This window comes from Lacerta agilis, chromosome 18, assembly GCF_009819535.1.
Source record: "Lacerta agilis isolate rLacAgi1 chromosome 18, rLacAgi1.pri, whole genome shotgun sequence".
NCBI lineage: Eukaryota > Metazoa > Chordata > Lepidosauria > Squamata > Lacertidae > Lacerta > Lacerta agilis.
The window spans coordinates 9,243,426-9,266,850 of NC_046329.1; the positions used below are offsets into that span (position 1 = coordinate 9,243,426).

A 23,425-nucleotide genomic window follows, 5' to 3' on the forward strand; every position below is an offset into this window, starting at 1 on the left:
ATCACAGTCGCCAGAATCCTGCAGGATTCAAAGCAGTTTTAAGTTTCAGCTTCACCAGTTGAATGTCTACCTGTCCCCAAAACTATTTCAAAGACGCAGAGAGAGAGAGAGGAAGCGGGGAGCAATGCCTGCAAAAGTGGTCCCGCTCCTTCCTTGGAGGTTTCTAAGCAGAGGTTGGATGGCCACCTGCCATGGATGCTTTAGCTGAGATTCCTGCGTTGCAGGGGGTTGGACTAGATGACCCTTGGGTCCCTTCCGACTCCACGATTCTATGACCTTTGCGGGGAATTGCGCGGGGTGTTTTGCTTTGCGCTTTTTTCTCGTTCCCCCCCCTTTTTTCTTTTCCCTTTCTTTTCCTCTCGAAGGAGACCCACACACAGGAAACTCCCATCCTGCAGGAATTCGGCTCTTTCTGCCCTTATAAGGCTATTTCAACTGGCGGCCAATCAGCGCGCGGGAGGCGGCGCTCGGCTGGCCCCCAAAAACTTCGCCGAGGGCGGGCGGAGGCGCGCGGAGCGGGTGCCCTGCTTTTGGAGCGTGTCCCGAGCGCGCCTGCCCCGCCAGACAGCGCCCTGCCCCGGCACAGGATGAGCAACAACCAATTCAACAAGGGACCCAGCTACGGCTTGTCGGCCGAGGTGAAGAACCGGGTAGGTGGTCCCGCGCGCCCCTCGCCAAATGCGTAAATGCGCCCTGGGCGCACGGAGGGGGTACTTTGGAGAGGCGCCGCCGCCGCCGCCGCGAGCGCTCCGGGTTTATTCGACCCGACGGATTGCATTTATTGAACGCAATCTAGAGCCCACCCCCCCCCCACACACACACACAACCACGCACAAGGATCTCAAGGTGGCGCATGTTGGTCTCTGCCTCCCCCCCCCCGCGCCGATTCAATCCCCACAACAACCCCGCGAGGTAGGCCGTTTTGGAGAGGTGGCGCCGCGATGAGCCCTCCGGGTTTATTCGACCGAAGGATTGCCTTTATTGAACGCAGTCTCGAGTCCACTCCCCCCACCCCCCACACACACATACCCATCAGGGACTCAAGGTAGCGTATGTGGGTCTCTCTCTCCCCGCTCCCCGCTCCCCGCTCCCCCAGCGCTGATTCAGTCCCCACAACAACCCCGCGAGGTAGGCCGCTTTGGAGAGGTGGCGCCGCGAGCGCGTCGGGTTTATTCGACGGGCGAGTTGCGTTTATTGAACGCAGTCTGGAGCCGCCACGCCCCCCACCCACCCCACCGCACCCCCGTCTCAAGGTGGCGTATGTAGGTCTCTGCCCCCCCCCCCCGCGCTGATGCAATCCCCACCACAACTCTGCGAGGTAGGCGGCTTTGGAGAGGCACCGCCGGGAACGCTCCGGGTTTATTCGACCGACGAATTGGATTCATTTAATGCAGCCCAGAGCCCACTTTTCCCCCCACCCACAAGGGACTCAAGGTGGCATATGTGGGTCTTCTCCCCCCCCCCCCCAGCACTGATTCAATCCCACACCAACCCTGTGAGGAAGGCAGCTCTGGAAAAGTGGTTTGCCGTGGATTTATTTTATTTATTTATTGCACACACAGGACAGGGGGCAGGCTTTATGTTGGGGGGGGGGGAACAGAACCTCAGTTAAATATTTTAATTGAGGGGGGGGCAGCTATGCCTATGTGCACATAGACATAGCCACATTTTTCTTCCAAAGGGACTCTAGGCGACGTTTATGGATCGTGCCCCCTCTCATTTAATTCCAGCGACAACCCTGTGAGGTGGGCAGCTCGGGAGAAGTGGCTCGCTCTGGGTGCATTTTATTTTTGCTTATTTCATATACACACACACGCACAAAATTATATCCCATTTATTCAAATATTTATAGGCTTCACTCTTCATTAAAAAATACAAAAAGGTTGTACAGTATACAAGAAAGTTGCAGTTAACTTCTCCCCCCCCCCCCGAAAGCTCATTGGGGGTGAAATTAATTAATCTCCCAGGCCTGTCTGATGCCTGAAAGTGAAAGCAGGGATGCTGAAGGCTCACACCCCCCCGGAATTGAATTTCACCATACCTCACTCCCCCTTGCAGGCAACATAGTGGTTGTAGAGTGTCTGGGAGCCCTGGGTTCAAATCTCTCCAACTCCAGAGGTGAATCTCGCTTGTTGACCATCCGCTAGGGCTCAGTCCCAGCAGGGCTGCTGCGAGGATCCAAATTGCGAAGAACTGTGCGTAAGCTGTCAAAAAAAAGGGAAAATTCGCTTATTCCAAATAGGATTCCTCGCAAGAAAAGGGAAAAAGTTGACAGCTAGGCAGCTGTGTAGGCCAAGTTTGAGGTCTTTGGAGGGAAGACGTGTAAAAAGGACAAGCAAATAATCTTTCTTTGAAAGCCCCCAAAGGTGCTAGTCCCTTGTGAAATTGAGCTGCGGTTGGAGCTGCAACTGGCCCTTTTGTGATGGTTTCCTTTTGTTTACCCCTGAGTAACTGGGCCTTCCAGTGAAATAGGATGGCTTCTGGTTTTTTTTTACCAACTGCTTTTCCCCTTCCTTTTTCGGAGACTCTGGGCATTTGTTTTCTTGAGTCCTGGGGTGACTTCTCAGCTTTTGGCCTTGTAGCTGCAAAGTCTTTGAGCCCGGAGCCCGAGAGTCCCCAGTTTAAACGTTTTGATATGATTTCCGTATCATTTGATTTCTATACTGCTTGATATATTTGAAAACATCTCTGAGCAGCGTATGAAAAAACATTAACAAGGCAACAGAAGACAGCTTAAACAAAATGTGACAAAAAATACAGAGCTACGGATAAAAAGGTTACATTAATACAAAGTCGCTGATACATAAAAATCAGTAGCGGTTCCTTTTGCTTTTGATATACTGTACTTTCCCTCTCAGCTTCTGGTTTTTCACTCAGCGCCCAAACAAATCTAAATCTTTAAAACGCTTGTGGCAACCCAAACGGATCACTCTGAAATTTTTATTTTTATTTTTTAACGCGGTTATTCAGAAGCATCTCTGAACTGCTTTGATATTTGCAAAACACTAGCTGGGATGCAAAAATAGATCTTTTTTAAAAACCAACCAAACAAACAAACCAGCTGTGGTCTAAACCACTGAGCCTCTTGGGCTTGCAGGTCGGCGGTTCGAATCCCGGCGACGGTGGTGAGCTCCCGTTGCTCTGTCCCAGCTCCTGGCAACCTAGCAGTTCGAAAGCACGTCAAAAGTGCAAGTAGATAAATAGGTACCGCTGCGGTGGGAAGGTAAACGGCGTTTCCGTGCGCTCTGGTTTCCGTCACGGTGTCCCGTTGCGCCAGAAACGGTTTAGTCCTGCTGGGCACATGACCCGGAAAGCTGTCTGCGGACAAACGACGGCTCCCTTGGCCTGAAAGTGAGATGAGCGCCGCAACCCCAGAGTCACCTTTGACTGGACTTAACCATCCAGGGGTCCTTTTTACCTTCGCTCCATCAGTTTGTCTCATCCTCTTTTCAGAGCCGTCCAAGTTGGTGGGAGGAAATTGTTCCTCCTTGGGATTATTTCTGGCTCAACGCCTTGCCTTCCTCCTCGCCGGAACCTCTTGCCCAGTGCTCAAAATTCCCCAAGGCGCGTTTTGCTCCTGACACGACTGCGGGGCGATTTCTGGGAACCGAGTTGGCGGCTGATGTTTCCCATCGAGCCAGCTGACTCCCTGCAGTCCTTCCCGTTGTTACATGGATTGTTTCGTTTCATAGAATCATAGAGTTGGGAGGGATCCCCCAGGGGTCATCCAGTCCAACCCCCTGCCGTTTAGGAATCTCAGCTAAATCATCCATGACAGATGGCCACCCAACCTCTTCTTAAAAACCTACGAGGAAGGAGAGTCCACCTTCCACCTCACAGTTGAACAGCTCTTACCGGTAAAATGTACGTTCAGTCAGAATCTCCTTCCTTTTATGTTTCAGTGTGTTGTCAACTGCTTTGAGGTTTGTTTTCTTTAAAATATAAGGCACAAATAAAGTTGGTTTAGGAATACAGTGGAACCTCGGTTCTCGAACTGCTTGGTCGACGGACAGATCGGCTCCCGAAGGCCGAAAATCCGATACGGCTGTCGGCTATCGTTTCTGGGGCGCCTGTGCCAATCGGAAGCCGTGCCTTCCTTGGTTTTTGAATGTTTCAGGAATTGAATGGGGTTCTGGAACAGATTAAGTTTGAGAACCAAGGTTCCACTGTAGTAATAAACTCCATGGGGGGGGGGAATGGTGTCCAGGTGTTCTGTTGCGGCCTACGTTTGAGGTGCCATTTGGTGGCGATGAGCTCATGTTATCTTGAGTTTCTAACGCTGTCCTCGGCTCTCTCATCCCTGGAGACATGACCAGGCAGGGTGCAAGGTTTCTTTATGTACCTAATTCTTCAGATACACACCTGTATTTTAAAGAAACACCTCTGCTGTAAAGGTAAAGGGACCCCTGACTGTTAGGTCCAGTCACGGACGACTCTGGGGTTGCGGCGCTCATCTCGCTTTATGGGCCGAGGGAGCCGGCGTACAGCTTCCGGGTCATGTGGCTGGCATGTCTAAGCCGCTTCTGGCGAACCAGAGCAGTGCACGGAAACGCCGTTTACCTTCCCGCCAGAGCGGTACCTATTTATCTACTTGCACTTTGACGTGCTTTCGAACTGCTAGGTGGGCAGGAGCAGGGACTGAGCAACGGGAGCTCATCCCGTCATTGCAGGGATTCGAACCGCCGACCTTCTGATCGGCAAAGCCCTAGGCTCTGTGGTTTAACCCACAGCGCCACCCGCGTCCCTAGTCATTAGTTAATGCCATTTACATTTCCCCTGTGTCTGTTTCTCCTCCTCGCATACTGGGACTAAATGAATTGTTGTCAGAGCAAGCTACAGTCGAGCTGAGATCACAGAATCGCAGAATCTATGGAAAGGGGTCTATCCCAACCCCCTCCCCACCGGTGAATAGACATTTGAGTTGCCAGATTTGGTGCCTGGCTTATATATCTGCGTCTCTGACACTGCTGTGACCCCTTAACTCTGAAATCTTACAAATCCTAGAGCTGCGCTCGGTTCCCCGGTTTCCTCCCACCCCCTCTCAGTTGCTTCAGTCTGGTGTTGTTCTGGCTGCGTCCCAGAAACACTGCCATTCCTGGGAACCTCTGTTTGTTTTTGTTCTGGAGTCTCGTCGGAGCCACCCGATCGTGCCGAGACTTGGAAAAGTCTGGAAGGGATTCCCGTTTTTCCACCCGTGCGATTCCGCCCAGAGTACGTCGAGCATGTGCTGATTTAATCCCTGCATTCTGGGTGCGAATCGCAGGCCGCCCTGTTAACCGAAGAAGCTCGAGAGGACTCTGGTTAATAATGCGGCAGCAAAGTAGCGCTTTTTCAAATTTTATTTGTGCGGAAAGTTATGCCAGCTACCTAACTCCGATGCCCAAGGAGGCCTCCAAAACCACAAAGTCTTTTATTTTTAATTTTTTAAAAAAAGACTAGGCATAAAAGGAAAATGGACGAGGAGGGCGGAGGAAATAAACAAACTCAGGATCTGAGTCTTCTGTGAAGTAAGCTGCTGTAATGAGCAGCTGGGGTGGAGGAGTTCAAGGAGATGAAACGTCAGACGTTGCAGATTTCTCACCTTCCACTACCTGCCCGAAATTACGAATAGATATATTTATTGCTGACAGGTGGAAGTTTAATCACGCCATCTTTTTCAGTGGGATTTTAGCAGCTGTCTGGATAGAGGCTGGGCCTTTGAGGGCATTGCCTGTTGCGAAAGTATTTTTTCCCCCTTCAAATTAAGGACAAGGCCAAATCTGGAGAGAGGCGATCTATGGAAAGGCCGGAGGAGAGTTTCAACGCTCGGGCAAATTTTAGTCTTCTCCCAAACTGTGGTTTTTGTGCGTGTAAGCAAATCTGAATCATTGCCATCAGAGTGTATCTTGTTCCACTTCCTCGTCGGTCGCCGATTCTGTAGTGCAGAGACATTGAAACGGCAATAGACAGGGGTTGGTGACTTGTCTCTGACGTAGGCAGAGTTCCTGGGAAAGGCGAGATTCGAACCCGGGACTTCCATAGCTAGCGGCTGGGTTTGGGTCCCGAGTTTTCCCACCGGGGTCATTATTTATTGTTATTTTGTGCCGCTCGTGAGAATCTCTCTCTCCCCCCCCCCCCACAACTTGATTTCACCCAGTGCTTTTTCCCCTTTAAAAAACAAACAAACACACAGTTTAGGGAATACTCTCATTTTGACTCAAGGAAATCACCGTTTAATAGCTCAAATCGGAGGGAAACGAACACGGCAAATGGACAAAAGTACAAAGATTCACAGGTCCACCACATAACGATAGGACGTTCCCTCCGTCTCCTGATGAGACCAAGGGTCATCTAGTCCAGGCATAAACTCCGGCCCTCCAAATGTTTTGGGACTACAACTCCCATCACCCCTAGCTAACAGGACCAGTGGTCAGGGATGATGGGAGTTGTAGCCCCCCAAAACATCTGGAGGGTCTGAGTTCTCCGGTCCCTGATCCACTTCCCACCCCCTGCAATGCAGGAATCTTTTTCGCCCGTATGGGTGTCTTGAACCCGGGACCCTGAGATCAAGAGTCCCTGCCGAGTGAGCTAAAAACCCTCGCCAGGTGAAAAATGAGAAGCTCTTGGCTTGGGCACAAACTTGGGTTGCGTGCCCGTTGGCAAGTCTCTCCGGTTCCTGACCCGATTCCTGCGTTACCTGAGCCGCCCAGGTCCTCGGGGAACACTTAGGGGTCAATTATGCGGTGCCATCAAGCGTGCGAAGCTTTGCCTCCGCCGCTTGCAAACTGGGTAGGCTTGCAATGAGAGGGCACCCAGGTCCCGGCCCCTCGGCACATTTCGAAAGGAGACTCTCGCCGCCCGATGGCTCAGCGCTTCTCGTCCTCGGTGGCCAGGTACCGCACCCAAGCCAGAGGGGGAACAGGCAACAGGGCAAGGAGAGCTGGCAATAGCTGGCGCGAGGAAGCCAGGGGCTCCGATTCTCCATCCGAGAAAAAAGGAGAGTTCCTCTCAGATGCTCTCTTGTGCTCTGTTTTTGCAGGGGGTTAGAAGAGATGAAGGGGACGCAGGTGGCGCTGTGGGTTAAACCACTGAGCCTAGCGCTTGCCGATCGGAAGGTCTGCGGTTCGAATCCCCGTGACGGCTGGGTGAGCTCCCGTTGCTCGGTCCCTGCTCCTGCCAACCTAGCAGTTCGAAAGCACGTCAAAAGTGCAAGTAGATAAATAGGCACCGCTCCGGCGGGAAGGTAAACGGCGTTTCCGTGCGCTGCTCTGGTTCGCCAGAAGCGGCTTAGTCATGCTGGCCACATGACCCCGAAGCTGTATGCTGGCTCCCTCGCAGAGTGGTCTACGACTGACCTAACGGTCAGGGGTCCCTTTACCTTTACCAAGCTACTGAAGGTAATGGGGCCCTTTATAGGTCCAGCTGTCCTTTGTCAACAACAAATGGTCGTTTTTGTGTGTGTGTTGAATATATGCTATGTGGTCATTGATGGTATACAGGTGAAACTCGAAAAATTAGAAGAGACACAGGTTCGGTTTCTGTAGCTCTTTGGAGTCAGTCCACTAGAGATCTGTGCAGCTCTGAAGTCTGCAAATACAGGTGAAACTCGAAAAATTAGAATATCGTGGAAAGGTTCATTTCTTCCAGTAATTCAACTTAAAAGGGGAAACTAATATATGAGATATAGACTCATGACATGCAAAGCAAGATATGTCAAGCCTTTATTTGTTACGATTGTGATGATTATGGCGTACAGCTGGTGAGAACCCCAAATTAATCTCAACTTTGGGGTTTTCATCAGCCACAATCATCACAATTATAACAAGCAAAGGCTTGACGTATCTCGCTTTGCATGTCATGAGTCTATCTTATATATTAAACTCCAGTAGCTAATGAAAACAATTGCTTACCTAAATGGACTTTGCCACCATATTCTGATTTTTCGAGTTTCACCTGTACTGTATATGCTATATGGACGACCCAAGAGCCATCCGCGACTGGACCTAACCGTCAGGGTTCCCTTTACCTTAAACCATGACTTATATCATAGAAGCCTACGCATCACAAAACGCTGTATGTAGGTTTTATTGTATCTTTTTTTTATCTTATATTTTGGAAATGTACCGTACATCCAGTTCTCCCCCACCCTTTAAATTTCTTTGGGGCTCCCAAGGGAGTGGGGCCCTGAGCCACAGCTTGTTGATCTTACACGTAAATCCGGCGCCGCCCGAACCTCTTCTTCTGAGCGTCTCCGCAGACACCCTGAAGGTTGGCGCAGGTGCCAGGTCTAGTTTGAAGGCACGCCAGCTTATATAACAAGACAGTTTATGTCTTGTGCCAGGGCTGCAGGAATATGGACCCCTGTGGCTGAATCGCGCCTGGCAAAGCTTCGAAGTTTATTGAGGCCGAGAATCGACCCCGAAAGGAACATGGGAGTGTGCAGCTTGTTTTCCAGGAAGGCACGGGGCCACATGCACACTCTCCTTTTTTTTCTTGCTCAGCAGGAAGTTGAGACATGCAGCCTGTTTGTGGCGTCAGGCTTGCCCTGTTCTCCCAGGTTATTATGGGATTTCTTCATTCTCTCCGGTTCTTTTCTTTCTTTCTTTTCTTTTGTAACTGGAGAGCGCAAGGGGGCAGGAACGGCTTCCGATGACGCAAGCGCCCAAATGTACGATTGTCACGGGGAAGGGCTGGGGCTTGGCGCTGTAGAGCGTCTGCTTGGCACCGCAGGCCCCGAGTTCGAATCTCAGAATGTCCCCTGGCTGGGTGGATTTGGAATAGGAATAATTTAGGAATAATTTATTATTGGCCAAGTACATTTTCCAACATACTTGGAATTTGTTTCGGCTACATTGCAATGTAAACATACAGACACTTGTTCCTCTCACAATACAAAGAAGCAAAGAAACCCCACCCATATTTTACCTCCCCTTCAGCTATACAACTACGAATTTAACAATTTAATGGCACAAGGGGGGAGAAAACTATTCTTGTGCCTGGCCGATTTTGTATATGAAGTCCTGTAGCGACGTCCAGATGGAAGTAAATCAAGCAGATGATGACCGGGATGTAAAGGATCTGCGACAATTCTCTCTGCTCTCTTCCTAACTCGGGGAGCATAAATTGTCTCTATTGAAGGCAAGCTAACACCAATTACCCTCTCTGCAATTCTTACAGATTTGTTTTGCCTTCTTAATTTATAGAAGAGTTTAGATTTGATATCCCGCTTTATCACTACCCGAAGGAGTCTCAAAGCGGCTCACGTTCTCCTTTCCCTTCCTCCCCCCACAACAAACCCTCTGTGGGGTGAGTGGGGCTGAGAGACTTCAGAGAAGTGTGGCTAGCCCAAGGTCACCCAGCAGCTGCATGTGGAGGAGAGGAGACGCGAACCCGGTTCACCAGATTATGAGTCTACCGCTCTTAACCACTACACCACACTGGCTGCCCCATAGCAGAAGGGCCCTAGGAAGGCAGTGTGGCATAGTGGTCAGAGTGTCGAACGAGGACCTGGCAGATCAGGGTTCGAATCCCCACTCCGTCAGGAAGCTCATTTAGTGACCTTGGAATGAGTCACAGACGCTTGACCAGGCACCTCCAAAACCCTGCCCTCCAGATGTTTTGGGACTACAACTCCCATGATCCCTAGCTAACAGGACCAGTGGTCAGGGATGATGGGAATTGTAGTCCCAAAACATCTGGAGTTTGGGGATGCCTGCTCTTGACCTACCTTGCAGGGTCATCGTAAGGATTAGCTGAGATGGGGGGCCGAACCATGTCCTCGTTGGAGGAAAAGGTCGGAGATCAATGGAAGACGCTCTTTTGCATCCCAACGGTTGAGCAGTGGCAACAAAAGATTATGGAATATATATGGAAATTGCTAAATTGACATCAAAAATCAGGCAACAGGGTGACGAAACTTCTCGAAAAGAATGGGGAAATTATATGACATATATAATAGACAAGATGTGTAAAGTAGATTAATATGCAAACAAACCTCATAACGGGAAGGGAAATTCAGCAAATGGAAATAGAACAGAAAGGTAATTAGTAGACGTTTGAAAAGGGAAACAAATTATGTATATTTTGAGAACGTTAGATGTATAAGTTTGAGAGATTAGTTATTGAATTATGAAAATTGGATAAGAATGTGAAATATAAAAGTTTGATTTAAAGAAGACAGAGCATGGAAGATCGGAAGTCTGTATTAGATACAGAATACAAGCTATTTTATGTAATTATATGTGTATATTAAAATCAATAAAAATCATTGATAAAAAAGGAAGAAGCTCTTTTGCTTCCCTGCTTAAGAAAGATGGAGGGGCCGGCCAAATGGAGATGTCGGTCGCCAACCTGGCGCCCAGAGATCTGCGCTTGGTCGCAATTGGACCAGCACCAGTTAAAAAATGCAAGGCATGACCGGAATGTTCACTGAAATCGGACAACGAGAAATATTTGAATGTACAAGCCTTCATACTACCCCTCTCTGATACGGCGCACCGTTGACAACTTTCGCAGAACTGTTGGAAACTTCTGCAGAAGTCCTCTGTCCGTACCCCTTCCAGTTCCCTCGTCACAGCAGCTTGGGCATGTGAAATGTTGGAAAAACCTGTGCCCCCCCCTTTTAATACATAATTTTTATTATTTTTACACTATACTACTACATTATAGAATTCAAACATTTTCATACATTTTCCAACTTTGGCTTACAAAGCCGTGACTTCCCTCAATCCCTCCACATGGCTTTCGGAATCATATCTTGGTATTATACTTCTTTCATCAACCATTGCTTCCGTTATCATAAAATTCCTTCTTACTTTTACTACCCTACTTACAATAATATATCTACACAATAACTACAAAACTTCTTGAAATCCTATTAGCATATTCAATTGTAAATTGTCTTTTAAATAGTTCGTAAATTTTAACCAGTCTTTGATGAACTTCTGGTCCCGCTGTTCCCGGATTCTTGCCGTCATTTTATCCAGTTCTGCATATTCAGTCAATTTCACTGTCCATTCTTCTTTCGTCGGTAATTCTTCTTGATTCCATTTCTATGCTAGAAGAATTCTAGCTGCAGCCACTGCGTATTGGAAAAGTCTAATGTCTTTGTTTTCAATGTCTGTACCTACAATACCGGAAAAACCTGTGCCCTTTCAGTGCAGATTTCAGTTCTGGAAAACGGAAAGAAATCCGGTGGGGTCAGATCGGGAGAATACCGAGGGTGGGACAACTCAGGAACGATCTCGCGCGGAATATGCGATTCTTCCGCCATCATTCGGGCGGACAAACGCCGATCCCGCTTCAATAACTCCCGAACTCTGTCGACATTTGCTCGTCTGACGGTCATCTTCGAAGGTTTGCCGCCCTTAGCGGAAACACTTAAACCACTCGTACGCTGCCTTTCGAGTTACGGCTCCCTCTCCGTGCACAATTGTGAGCATTTCGTCTGTTTCCGATGCCGATCGTATGTTCGGATATTTCTCGCTGTCCGGTTTCTGTGACCGTTCGCCGGACTTCCCGGTCGCACCTTTGTACGTGACTTGATTTCTGACACCGTTGGCCGGCCCTCGGGGAATGCACTTTGTGGAATCCTGAACCTGTTTCTCTCCTCTTTCCCCCTCCAGCTTGCGCTGAAATACGACCCTCAGAAAGAAGCAGAATTAAGGACATGGATAGAAAGCGTCACCGGAAGAGAGATCGGCCCCGATTTTCAGAAGGGGCTGAAAGATGGCGTTGCACTTTGCGAGTGAGTAGGCTTTCGTGTTTTATGCGTGCTTTCTTTCGGTATATATTTTTAAAAATTCATTTTATAATGTATATCTTCTTTGTAGCCGAGTAAGATTGTCTTCCATGAACACAGTCTTAACAGTGAGTCCGTAAGTGACTGTGGAGGCCAATTCTGGATCCACACATCCTTCCACAGTGGCGACATTGGTTCCCAGGCGGGAGTTGATCCCGGTGTGGATTTGCCAAGCGTGCCTTCCTCTTAGCACGTTTCTCCCTTGCGTCCTGAGTTCGAGTGTCGTCAAAGCACATGACATCTTTGGTAAAGGGTGTTCTGCAACTGGATCTAGGAGTCTTGGTAGACCAGAAACTTGACATGAGTCAACAGTGTGATGCAGCAGCTAAAAAAGCCAATGCAATTCTGGGCTGCATCAAGAGGAGTATAGCATCTCGATCGAGGGAAGTAATAGTACCACTGTATTCCGCTCTGGTCAGGCCTCACCTGGAATACTGTGTCCAGTTCTGGGCACCACAGTTCAAGAAGGATACGGACAACCAAAATGGTCAAAGGCCCAGAAACGATGCCTTATGAGTTTATTAATAAATACAAATTTAAAACGAAGTTTCCAAGCAAAGACCATAGGCTGTATCAGATTATGAAGTCTAGTTCCAGGTCTGCCAGGAAAACAATCTTGAAAAGGTGTGTTCCATTGTATATGTCACCTTTGTGTATAAATTAGCAGGTGCAAATTTGGGCCATGGGCCAGTGGCCGGAATCTGGTTTTTTAAAAGTAGCATCTGCACTCCTCATCCCTCCGCGATGCTTCTTCCTCGTTTGTCACACCTAAAGAATTCGCATTTTGGGTTGGTGCTAAAAACGGCGTTGAAACCTTACGTGTGTGTGTGTTTGTTCTCCTCCCCAGGCTAATGAACAAACTTCAGCCGGGTTCGATAAGGAAAATTAATCGCTCAGGCCTCAACTGGCACCAGGTATGTTCCCTCTACTGCAGCAGTCAGGTGCAAAACCCGCAATGGGTTTGAATTGACACGAATAAGGGGTTTTATTCTTTCTTAGGGAGGTGGGCTCAGGAATGCCTTTAAGGCTGACCTGTGTTCTGGGGCCAGGGGAAGTATACAGTGTTACCTCGGTTCTCAAACTTAATCCTTTCCGGAGGTCTGTTCCAAAACCAAAACGTTCCAAAACCAAGGCACGCTTCCCCATAGAAAGGAATGCAAAATGGATTAATCCGTTCCAGACTTTTAAAAACAACCCCTAAAACAGCAATTTTTAATAACGTGGATTTTACCATCAAGTTGCAGGGAACCAGGCGGAGGGCCTTCTCGGTGGTGGCACCGACCCTGTGGAACACCCTCCCACCAGATGTCAAAGAGAAAACCAACTACCAGACTTTTAGGAGACATCTGAAAGCAGCCCTGTTTAGGGAAGCTTTTAATGTTTAATAGATTATTGTATTTTAACATTTTTTGGAAGCCGCCCAGAGTGGCCGGAGAAACCCAGCCAGATGGGCAGGGTATATATTATATTATATTATATTATATTATATTATATTATATTATATTATATTATAATCTAACAATGCCATTGATCCATAAAATGAATGCATTAATCAATATCCTGTACTATAAAATAATTAAGACAGTATTGTGGATGATAAAAATAAAATAAAAAATTCCCCCTTACCCACACTGATGATGGTCATTGTTCGGATTGGGGTCCTTTATCCATTTCCGCAGTCACACAATCAGTCAATGAATCAGTGGCTGGACTGGGTTCCAAACAGTCACGAAAGCAAATGAACCGGAAAAGCCTCAAAAACAAAAACGCGAAATAAATAGCGGAAACAGAAGCGCCAAACGTAACCCGTTCCGGAAGTCTGTTTCATCTTCTGAAATGTTCGGAAACCGAGGCGCGGCTTCTGATTGGCGCAGGCGCCCCGGAAACAATAGCCAGCAGCGGATGTTCGGCTTCCGGAAAACGTTCGGAAACCGGAACGGTTTGAGTACCAAGGCGTTTGAGAACCAAGGTTATAATAGGAATAATAGGAATAATTTATTATTATTGGCCAAGTACATTTTCCAACATACTTGGAATTTGTTTTGGCTACATTGCAATGTAAACATACAGACACTTGTTCCTCTCACAATACAAAGAAGCAAAGAAACCCCACCCATAATTTACCTCCCCTTAAGCTATACAACTACGAATTTAACAATTTAATGGCACAAGGGAAAAAACTATTCTTGTGCCTGGCCGATTTTGTATATGAAGTCCTGTAGCGACGTCCAGATGGAAGTGAATCAAGCAGATGATGACCGGGATGTAAAGGATCTGCGACAATTCCCTCTGCTCTCTTCCTAACTCGGGTAGCATAAATTGTCTCTATTGAAGGTTATCACTGTATTTAAAATCTGCCAACCTCCACGTTGGTACTTATATCAGGGATGAGCTCTGCCCCCTCCGGAAATTCGCCAATGAATCCCAACGCGAACCCCGGACGATTTAAAAGGAATCCCCTAGTTGTGTCAGAAGGGGCTTCTGGGGGTTGACTCGGCCGCCCTTTCCTTTGGCAGCTCGAGAACCTCTCCAACTTCATCAAGGCCATGATGAGCTACGGCCTGAAGCCCGTCGACGTCTTCGAAGCCAACGACCTGTTCGAGAACGGGAACATGACCCAGGTCCAGGTGTCGCTCTTGGCGCTGGCCGGCATGGTGAGTCAACCGGGTGCAACCGGGTGCCTTCTTGGGGCTCAACAACAGTGCCCGATGGCCTCCATCAGGTGGCTGATTGGCTGGGCTGCGCCAGGGTGGTGGCGGCTGATTGGCTGTGCCACAGAATGGGGAGGTTGATTGGCTGGGTTGTGCCAGGGTGGTAGTGGCTGATTGGCTGTGCCACAGAATGGGGAGATTGATTGGCTGGGTTGTGCCAGGGTGGTAGTGGCTGATTGGCTGTGCTGCACCGCCGGGTGGCTGATTGGCTGGGCTGTGCCAGGGTGATGGTGGCTGATTGGCTGTGCCACAGAATGGGGAGGTTGATTGGCTGGGCTGCGCCAGGGTGGTGGCGGCTGATTGGCTGTGCCACAGAATGGGGAGGTTGATTGGCTGGGTTGTGCCAGGGTGGTGGCGGCTGATTGGCTGTGCCACAGAATGGGGAGGTTGATTGGCTGGGCTGCGCCAGGGTGGTGGCGGCTGATTGGCTGTGCCACAGAATGGGGAGGTTGATTGGCTGGGCTGCGCCAGGGTGGTGGCGGCTGATTGGCTGTGCCACAGAATGGGGAGGTTGATTGGCTGGGTTGTGCCAGGGTGGTAGTGGCTGATTGGCTGTGCTGCACCGCCGGGTGGCTGATTGGCTGGGCTGTGCCAGGGTGATGGTGGCTGATTGGCTGTGCCACAGAATGGGGAGGTTGATTGGCTGGGCTGCGCCAGGGTGGTGGCGGCTGATTGGCTGTGCCACAGAATGGGGAGGTTGATTGGCTGGGCTGCGCCAGGGTGGTGGCGGCTGATTGGCTGTGCCACAGAATGGGGAGGTTGATTGGCTGGGCTGCGCCAGGGTGGTGGCGGCTGATTGGCTGTGCCACAGAATGGGGAGGTTGATTGGCTGGGTTGTGCCAGGGTGGTAGTGGCTGATTGGCTGTGCTGCACCGCCGGGTGGCTGATTGGCTGGGCTGTGCCAGGGTGATGGTGGCTGATTGGCTGCACCACACTGTGGGGTGGCTGATTGGCTGGGCTGCATCACAGGATGGCTGATTGGCTGGGCTGTGCCAGGGTGGTGGCGTCTGATTGGTTGTGCTGCACCATCGGGTGGCTGATTGGCTGGGCTGCGCCAGGGTGGTGGTGGCAGCCGATTGGCTGCACCACACTGTGGGGTGGCTGATTGTCTGTGCCGCGGAATGGGGTGGCTGATTGGCTGGGATGCGCCAGGATGGTGGTGGCTGACTGGACACACTGCACTGTGGGGTGGCTGATTGGCTGTGCCGCAAAATGGGGTGGCTGATTGGCTGGGTTGTGCCAGGGTGGTAGTGGCTGATTGGCTGAGCTGTGCCAGGGTGATGGTGGCTGGTGAAAATTTTAACTGTTTCCTTACAGTCATATTTAATTGGTCCAGGACTTTCTTCCAAATCTTAGCGAGTAAAGAACCCTGTAAGAAATGTAATTCCTAGCCTATGGTGTTTTAAAAATATAAATTCCTTAATATTCAGTTTGGTAGCTCCAGGCTCGCCCTGAATAATTCTTTGCAAGGATACGGCAAGAGGGGGGCCGGCAATAAACCCAAAGAGCTATGTTAAGTAAACGTGTTTGCAGAGTCTGTTCCTCTTGGGCCATGAGGACTAGAAACTTGTGGAGAGAGACGCGATCAAAATCTGCAGAAGTTTTAAGCCAGTTTTTGAGACTGAACGGGAGAGGTTTCCTTTAAGGCTCTTCTTCTCTCTCCCCCCCCCCCCCAGGCCAAGACGAAGGGAATTGACAGCGGGGTCGACATCGGCGTGAAGTATTCTGAGAAGCAGGAGCGGTGCTTTGACGATGCAAAGCTGAAAGCCGGACAGTGCGTCATCGGTTTGCAGGTGAGTTGTTGTTGTTGTTGTTGTTGTTGTTGTTGTTGTTGTTGTTAAATTGTATTATTTGTACCCCGCCCATCTGGCTGGACCTCCCCAGCCACTCTGGGCAGCTCCCAACGGAACACTAAAAACAGAATAAAACATCGAACTTTAAAAGCTTCCCTAAAACAGGGCTGCCTTCAGGTGTCTTCTAAAAGTCAGATAGTTGTTTATTTCCTTGACATCTGATGGGAGGGCGGGTGCCACCACCGAGAAGGCCCTCTGCCTGGTTCCCTGCAACCTCGCTTCTCGCAGGGAGGAAACCGCCAGAAGTCCCTCGGGAGATGGACCCCGGCGTCTGGGGTGGAGACGCTCCTTTAGGTCAGGCATAGGCAAACTCCGGCCCTCCATGTGTTTTTTTGAGACTACAATTCCCATCATCCCTGACCACTGGTCCTGTTAGCTAGGGATGATGGGAATTGTAGTTCCAAAACATCTGGAGGGCCGGAGTTTGCCTGTGCCTGGTTTAGGGCTTTCAAGTTCAGCACCAACACTTTGAATTGTGCTCGGAAACATCCTGGGAGCCAATGTAGGTCTTATGTGGTCTCGGCGGACGCTCCCAGTCACCAGTTTAGCTGCCGCATTCTGGATTAGTTCTAGTTTCCAGGTCATTTTCATGCAGGAATCTGCTTCCCTCCAAATGTTGGTGCATCCTGACTCATTAGATAGATAGATAGATAGATAATTTATTATGGACTCCTCCCATGACCATCAGCCGTACCAGGGAACGGGGTCTATCCTAGTCCATCTCTGACTTCGGGGTCTGTCATGGGTGCATCACCCACATGTTTCAGCAAGAGGCGCAGGGCCGTCGTGTAAACCCCCCCCCCCAACCTCTCTGGTTTCAGATGGGCACCAACAAATGCGCCAGCCAGTCGGGGATGACAGCTTACGGCACCCGGAGACATCTCTACGACCCCAAGAACCAGATCCTACCTCCGATGGACCATTCCACCATCAGCCTCCAAATGGGGACAAACAAATGTGCTAGTCAGGTAAGGACACCTGCTGCTTAATTGGTAAGAACTCTGATCATTGGAACTCCCTGCCACTTGATATCAGGCAGGTGACTTTTGCTGTATCCTTTCCTTAACAAAAAAAAAAACCATTCTTGTCCAGACAAGCCTATCTGCGTGTTTAGAAAGCGGATGCGAGTTTTTATTTTATTTTTGGCCAGTTATTATTTTTTTATAAACCATTTTTATTATTGGTTTTCCATTAATAATATTCCAATTAATAACATATCAAATCATATACCGAATCCTAAATCATAACACAGATAATAAATCCCAATTATACATTCTGAATTAAAAGCCAATTAAAACAATCCAAATCAAATAATTTATTTTTTATTGCTTTTCAAAATACTTTTAACAAATTGCCAACAAATTAATTCAGATTGAATACGCATTAAAAAGTCGACTTCCACAGCCTGGATGTTTCACCACCCAGCCCTTATTTGCTGTTCAGTATTACATAGATTACCAAATCACATTTTTAGAACAATTAACGTGTTTTAGCATCTTATCCATATATATTTTTTCTCTGTCTCTCTCTTCTTCATTTTCCATCGGCTGTTCTTTTTCAATTCCTGCCAGACTTTTACTGTAACATATCCCCAAATATGAAGAATAGTTATTCTTCACTTTGTCAGCTCACATAAATCCTTAGTTATAAATCAGCAATCAACATCCAGTTAGTCGCTGTGCATTTTAATCTGTTTTTACACTGTTGCTGTTTAAACTTTTTGAAAGCTGTCGCCAGTTTTTCTTACTGATAAAGCAATTGAAATCCTCTTTTTTGTTTTTTGTTTTTTTTTAAAAAAATGTAAACAGGCGGTTTGTAAATTTTACGAAATAAATAATAAACCGGGATTGTCTCTTTCGCTTTTTGGAAGATAGACCCTTGTGCGCAGTAGCCGGAGAAGCAGGTTAGCTGGCACTTTGGGGAGATGTACCTGCAGGTGGCGCTGTGGATTTAACCACAGAGCCTAGGGCTTGCCGATCGGAAGGTCGGCGGTTCGAATCCCCACGACGGGATGAGCTCCCGTTGCTCGGTCCCAGCTCCTGCCCACCTAGCAGTTCAAAAGCACGTCAAAAGTGCAAGTAGATAAATAGGTCCAGCTCCGGCGGGAAGGTAAACGGCGTTTCCGTGCGCTGTTTTGGTTCGCCAGAAGCGGCTTAGTCATGCTGGCCACATGACCCGGAAGCTGGACGCCGGCTCCTTCGGCCAGTAAAGCGAGATGAGCACCGCAACCCCAGAGTCGTCCGCGACTGGACCTAACGGTCAGGGGTCCCTTTACCTTTACCTTTCGGCACGTTTTATTTTATTTTATTGCTATGGCTCGTGACTGATGCAAATAAATATTCTTCCGTTCCCGCTTTCGCCCACCCTAACTCTTAACGGCATCATGCATACGAGCTCAAATTCTTCCTCATTTTTTTTATTTTTTATACTTCCCTCCCCGATCAGGTTGGCATGACGGCTCCGGGCACAAGGCGGCACATCTACGATTCGAAGCTGGGCACGGACAAATGCGACGACAGCTCCATGTCTCTGCAGATGGGCTACAACCAGGGGGCCAACCAGAGCGGGCAGGTTTTCGGCTTGGGGCGCCAAATCTACGACCCCAAGTACTGCCCCCAGGGCACCCCTGGCGAGGCGGCCAACGCGGCGCATAACGACGGGAACGTTTCCCTGTCCCCCTCCGGTTTTCCCCGACTCACCCCCCCCCCCACCGCAAGTCACCATTGTACGGTTTCCGCCTCCTAATTGCCCCAGATACTGCAATCTTAAAAATGAGAATATTTTCTCTGTGTAGCCCCGACGTAAGCGGAGATAAAAACAAAAGGTCTCCCGTTCTTCCTTTCTTTTTTTTTTAAGAAAGGGGGTCTCATTTGGGCCCAGATCCAAGGCTGTGTTTACACCACCAACCCGCCCGGGTCTCTCGAAATCTTACCGAGTTTCCGGATGTAAATACACCGGGGCAGAGCCGTCCAACCGGTCGACAGGCAGATCCCAGGGAGATCTTGGTCGACCGCGGGATCGTGACCTATCACTGTGTGGAAAATGCTGTAGAATGAAGTTCTCTGCCCCCCCCCCCACCCCGTTGCTCTGATGCGGCCAGTGGGCGGTCGCTTGGCGTCTGCTGCCGACGATTGGCGATAGTTTCCTATCAGCGCTGGATGTGTTTATTGGTGATTTTTTTTTGCATCCTCCCCTAGGAAAAGCTCAACAACCCTGTTAAACCCCCCTTCAAAAAACAAAAAAACCTCAACAACTCTTGGTTCTCCCCCAACCCAAAAAAGGGTCAAGAACTCGTCTTCCACACACACACACCCCATGCACGCTCCTCGCTCCCTCCAATAACAATGGGTAGATCTTTGCCAGCTTTATAAATGCTAGGAGTAGATTGCAGACTCCTGTGAGTTAGATGTGCCTACAATAGGGGTTGGATGGGACGCGGGTGGCGCTGTGGGTTAAACCGCAGAGCCTAGGGCTTGCCGATCGGAAGGTCGGCGGTTCGAATCCCCGCCGCGACGGGGTGAGCTCCCGTTGCTCGGTCCCAGCTCCTGCCAACCTAGCAGTTCGGAAGCACGTCAAAGTGCAAGTAGATAAATAGGTACCGCTCCGGCGGGAAGGCAAATGGCGTTTCCGTGTGCTGCTCTGGTTCGCCAGAAGCGGCTTAGTCCTGCTGGCCACATGACCCGGAAGCTGGACGCCGGCTCCCTCGGCCAGTAAAGCGAGATGAGCGCCGCAACCCCAGAGTCGTCCGCGACTGGACCTAATGGTCAGGGGTCCCTTTACCTTTACAATAGGGGTTGTCACCCGACATTAGCCATTTGCTGAGTCGACCCATTGAAACCCGGGCCGATTCTGAGATTCCTGCATTTCAGGGGGTTGGACTAGATGAACCCTGGGGGGCCCATTCCAACTCGACGATTACACGAGGCTCCGGAGAGCGAAAAATAAATTGGGCTGGGCAGATAAAATTAAGTCCAATGTCATGCAGTCGCTTTTCTGAACCGGTGAGGAATCCTGCATTGCCCACAGACCATAATGTTCACAACCATCTGGTCTAGAAAACTCCTGGGCGGTTTTTGTTTTTTTGCAGCAATAAAACAGCCCAGCCTTCTGTGCTCACATTGAATGATGGTGTACACACAGCCTAAGGTTACCAGACGTCCCCAGATTTGCAAATCTGTCCCCATACAAAATCCATTGAAGTTGAAAATTGAAAAAAAAAATCTGGTAGCCTTAACATAGCCTTTAGAATTGCCCACACTTAAAATAATAATAATAATAATAATTCTGCAAGATCAATTTGATTTTGTTTCCTTGCCGGAACCTGAATCATGCAAAATTGACGACCGTTTACATGCATTTTAATGGTGTCTTTTCAGAATGGAGTTCCTTTATTTTAATTTTTTGTGCAAGTGATATTAACGCCGATGCAAGCATATGTGTATAAACGAGGGATGAACCGGGAAAAAGGAATATTAACAGGAGAAAAGGGGTCACTCGGCAGAGCCCAGAAAATGCACTGGCTTCAAGGACAATAACCTCTTTTCTAAATATGTCCGTCACGAGGACTAGAAACTTAGATTTCATTTTTTTTTTTAAAAACGAAGCAGAGTTCTCTGGGATCTGTAGAGCTTGTAGCTTGTAGAAGGTAAAAAAAAACAACAACATTTTTTTTAAAAAATCTATAGCACTTAACATGGTTCAGTTCACCTTTGTGCCTTCATTGGGAAACGATTTTGAAAACTTTTCAGTCGAAACGGCAGCTTGCACGTTTCTCGATTCGCCTGCCGACAACGATACTTACCCGAAGCTCGTTTTGCAAACTCTGATTGCTGCACGGAGGGCGAGATCCGGTTTTTAATATTTTTAGGAAGATCTAGCTGCCGTACCTGTTTTGGGGGATTTTTGATTCTGCCAGGATCACTATTGCTGTAGCCGATTTGCGTAGTGCTATATTTTGGGGTGACGGTTGCCTAACCCGATGAGGTCTAGCCGCTTGAAAAGGCTTTCAGGATTGCAACTTCTCTCTCTCTCCCCCCCCCCTTCCCACTCTTCTCCTCCGAGGCCTTAGGTGCCCATTTCTTGCTGCTACATAACTTTTTTTTTTAAGGGACCAAGAATTCTGCCTTTCACAAGTAAAACCAAAACTCCTCTTTTTTTAAAAAAAGAAATTGAAAAGAACTTTGTAAGCCTTTATATAATGCTTAAAGGATCTATTTTTGTTGTTGTGATGCTAAGGGACCAATATGTTGTTTTTTTAAAAAAAATATGTCCGCACATCTTAAATCTTTTATAAGCATTCCATCAATAGCCTTAATTTCTCCGTAGGGAATCTCATGATCACTAAACCGTCTGTTTGCTAATGGATGTGGGAAAAAGGTCGGAAAGACTTCCTCCAGGCCACGGCCGAGGAACCCGCGGCCATCTAGGTTTCTCAAACTTTCCCAAAGTCGGGTCTCCCAACTCTCGTTGGACTACAACTCCCATCACTCCCAGCTAGCCGGACCTTTGGCCATGGATGATGGGGATTGTAGTCTTAAAAAAAAAAAAATCGAAACCGGAGACCCCAAGTTTGGGGAACAACACTGTTGTAGAAAGCTATAGCCCGCTAAGTTGTTTCCTACTAACTCAATACTCTTGAGTAGACCTATATATGAAAGTCTCGTCGGTTTCTGTGGGTCTGCTCTCGGTAGGACTCTGGGGAGATACAGGTGAAACTTGAAAAATTTGAATATTGTGGGAAAGTCCATTTATGTAAGCAATTGTTTTCATTAGCTACTGGAGTTTAATATATGAGATAGACTCATGACATGCAAAGCGAGATATGTCAAGCCTTTGTTTGTTATAATTGTGATGATTATGGCGCACAGCTGATTAAAACCCCAAAGTTGAGATTAATTTGGGGTTCTCATCAGCTGCACGCCATACTCATCACAATTATAACAAATAAAGGCTTGACACATATCTTGCTTTGCATGTCATGAGTCTATCTCATATATTAGTTTCACCTTTTAAGTTGAATTACTGAAAGAAACGAACCTTTCCACGATATTCTAATTTTTCGAGTTTCACCTGTATTTGCAGACTTCAGAGCTGCACAGATCTCTAGTGGACTGACTCCAAAGAGCTACAGAAACCAAACCCGTGTCTTTTCAGAGACAAAGGCTGTTTCTGATTCCAGAATTTGGGGTTGGGGGAATTTGGGTCTAAACAACTGTCCACGATCTCCTGCAACCAGTGCTTTTTTCCCCCTTTAGAAAACGTTAACGCAAGAAAACCACCATTTTATTGTTCAAATGGATGGGGGGGGACACAAATAAATACAGTAAATAGACTAAAGAACAAAGATTCACAAAATGTTTAGGGGTATGTGTACTCCTGCATACCCCCCCCCCGAAAAAAACACTGCCTGCAATGCTCGTTTTGTCGCAGAAATCTCTTGCCTTGCACTCGCTGCAACAACAGAGGTGCTAGTCCTCAGGAACGTGTTTTTAGCAAAGATATTGGGGGTTCTTTTTGCCATAAAAAAGCCTTTTATTCCAAGCATGGGGAATCTGATGCCCTGGATTCCCCAACTCTCGACATTTGCCACATCGCCTGCCGGGAATTCTAGTTCAGGGCACCAAGTTCCTCATTTCCGCTGCGTTTAAAATAGGAATTGGCCTTTCCAGAGGTTTCTGGACTTCCAGATTCTCTCTTCCCTGCTTTTTAAACCTGGAGGCCAATGCCATTCTTGGTGGGGGGGTTTTTGGAGGGGGGAAGGCTTCTCCACCCCCCAACAAAAAAATGTGGCTCTTTCTTCATTTCTAAACGTCCTCCCTTTTTAAAAAACAGAAACTGGACAGTCTCCTCCCATAACCGTACGGATAACAGCCGCCGCAAGTTTCTGTTTTCTTGGGGAGGGAGCTGGGGAGCTGCTGTGTTTTACCCTGTGAAACGGAAGAGGGGTGTAACTGGGACAAAATACAAAAATGTGAAACTGCAATATTTGAATATAAGCAATAAAATGCTTCAGAAGCAGAGAAGCCTTGGTGTGCATGTTTTTTTTTCAGTTGTGTGTGTCTGTCAAGAGGGTGATGATCTTA

The 23,425-nt window shown here is 48.3% G+C and overlaps 1 protein-coding gene across 1 annotated transcript; it reads left to right on the forward strand.

The window, feature by feature from the left end:
* The first annotated feature begins 484 nt into the window (after positions 1-484).
* Positions 485-22,953, forward strand: CNN2 (calponin 2). The gene is made up of 8 exons (XM_033136916.1): positions 485-650; positions 11,604-11,725; positions 12,627-12,693; positions 14,296-14,433; positions 16,167-16,283; positions 17,165-17,311; positions 18,789-19,007; positions 22,885-22,953. Exons 1-8 carry the CDS (start codon positions 588-590, stop codon positions 22,951-22,953), a joined length of 942 nt encoding a protein of 313 aa, XP_032992807.1. The 5' UTR covers positions 485-587.
* The last annotated feature ends 472 nt before the right edge of the window (positions 22,954-23,425 follow it).

Coding starts and splice junctions, on each gene's coding strand:
- CNN2 (XM_033136916.1), top strand. CDS start 588: ATGAGCAACAACCAATTCAACAAGGGACCCAGCTACGGCTTGTCGGCC. Junction 651..11,603: donor CGGCCGAGGTGAAGAACCGG/GTAGGTGGTCCC, acceptor TTCCCCCTCCAG/CTTGCGCTGAAATACGACCC. Junction 19,008..22,884: donor CGGCGCATAACGACGGGAAC/GTTTCCCTGTCC, acceptor TTTTATTCCAAG/CATGGGGAATCTGATGCCCT.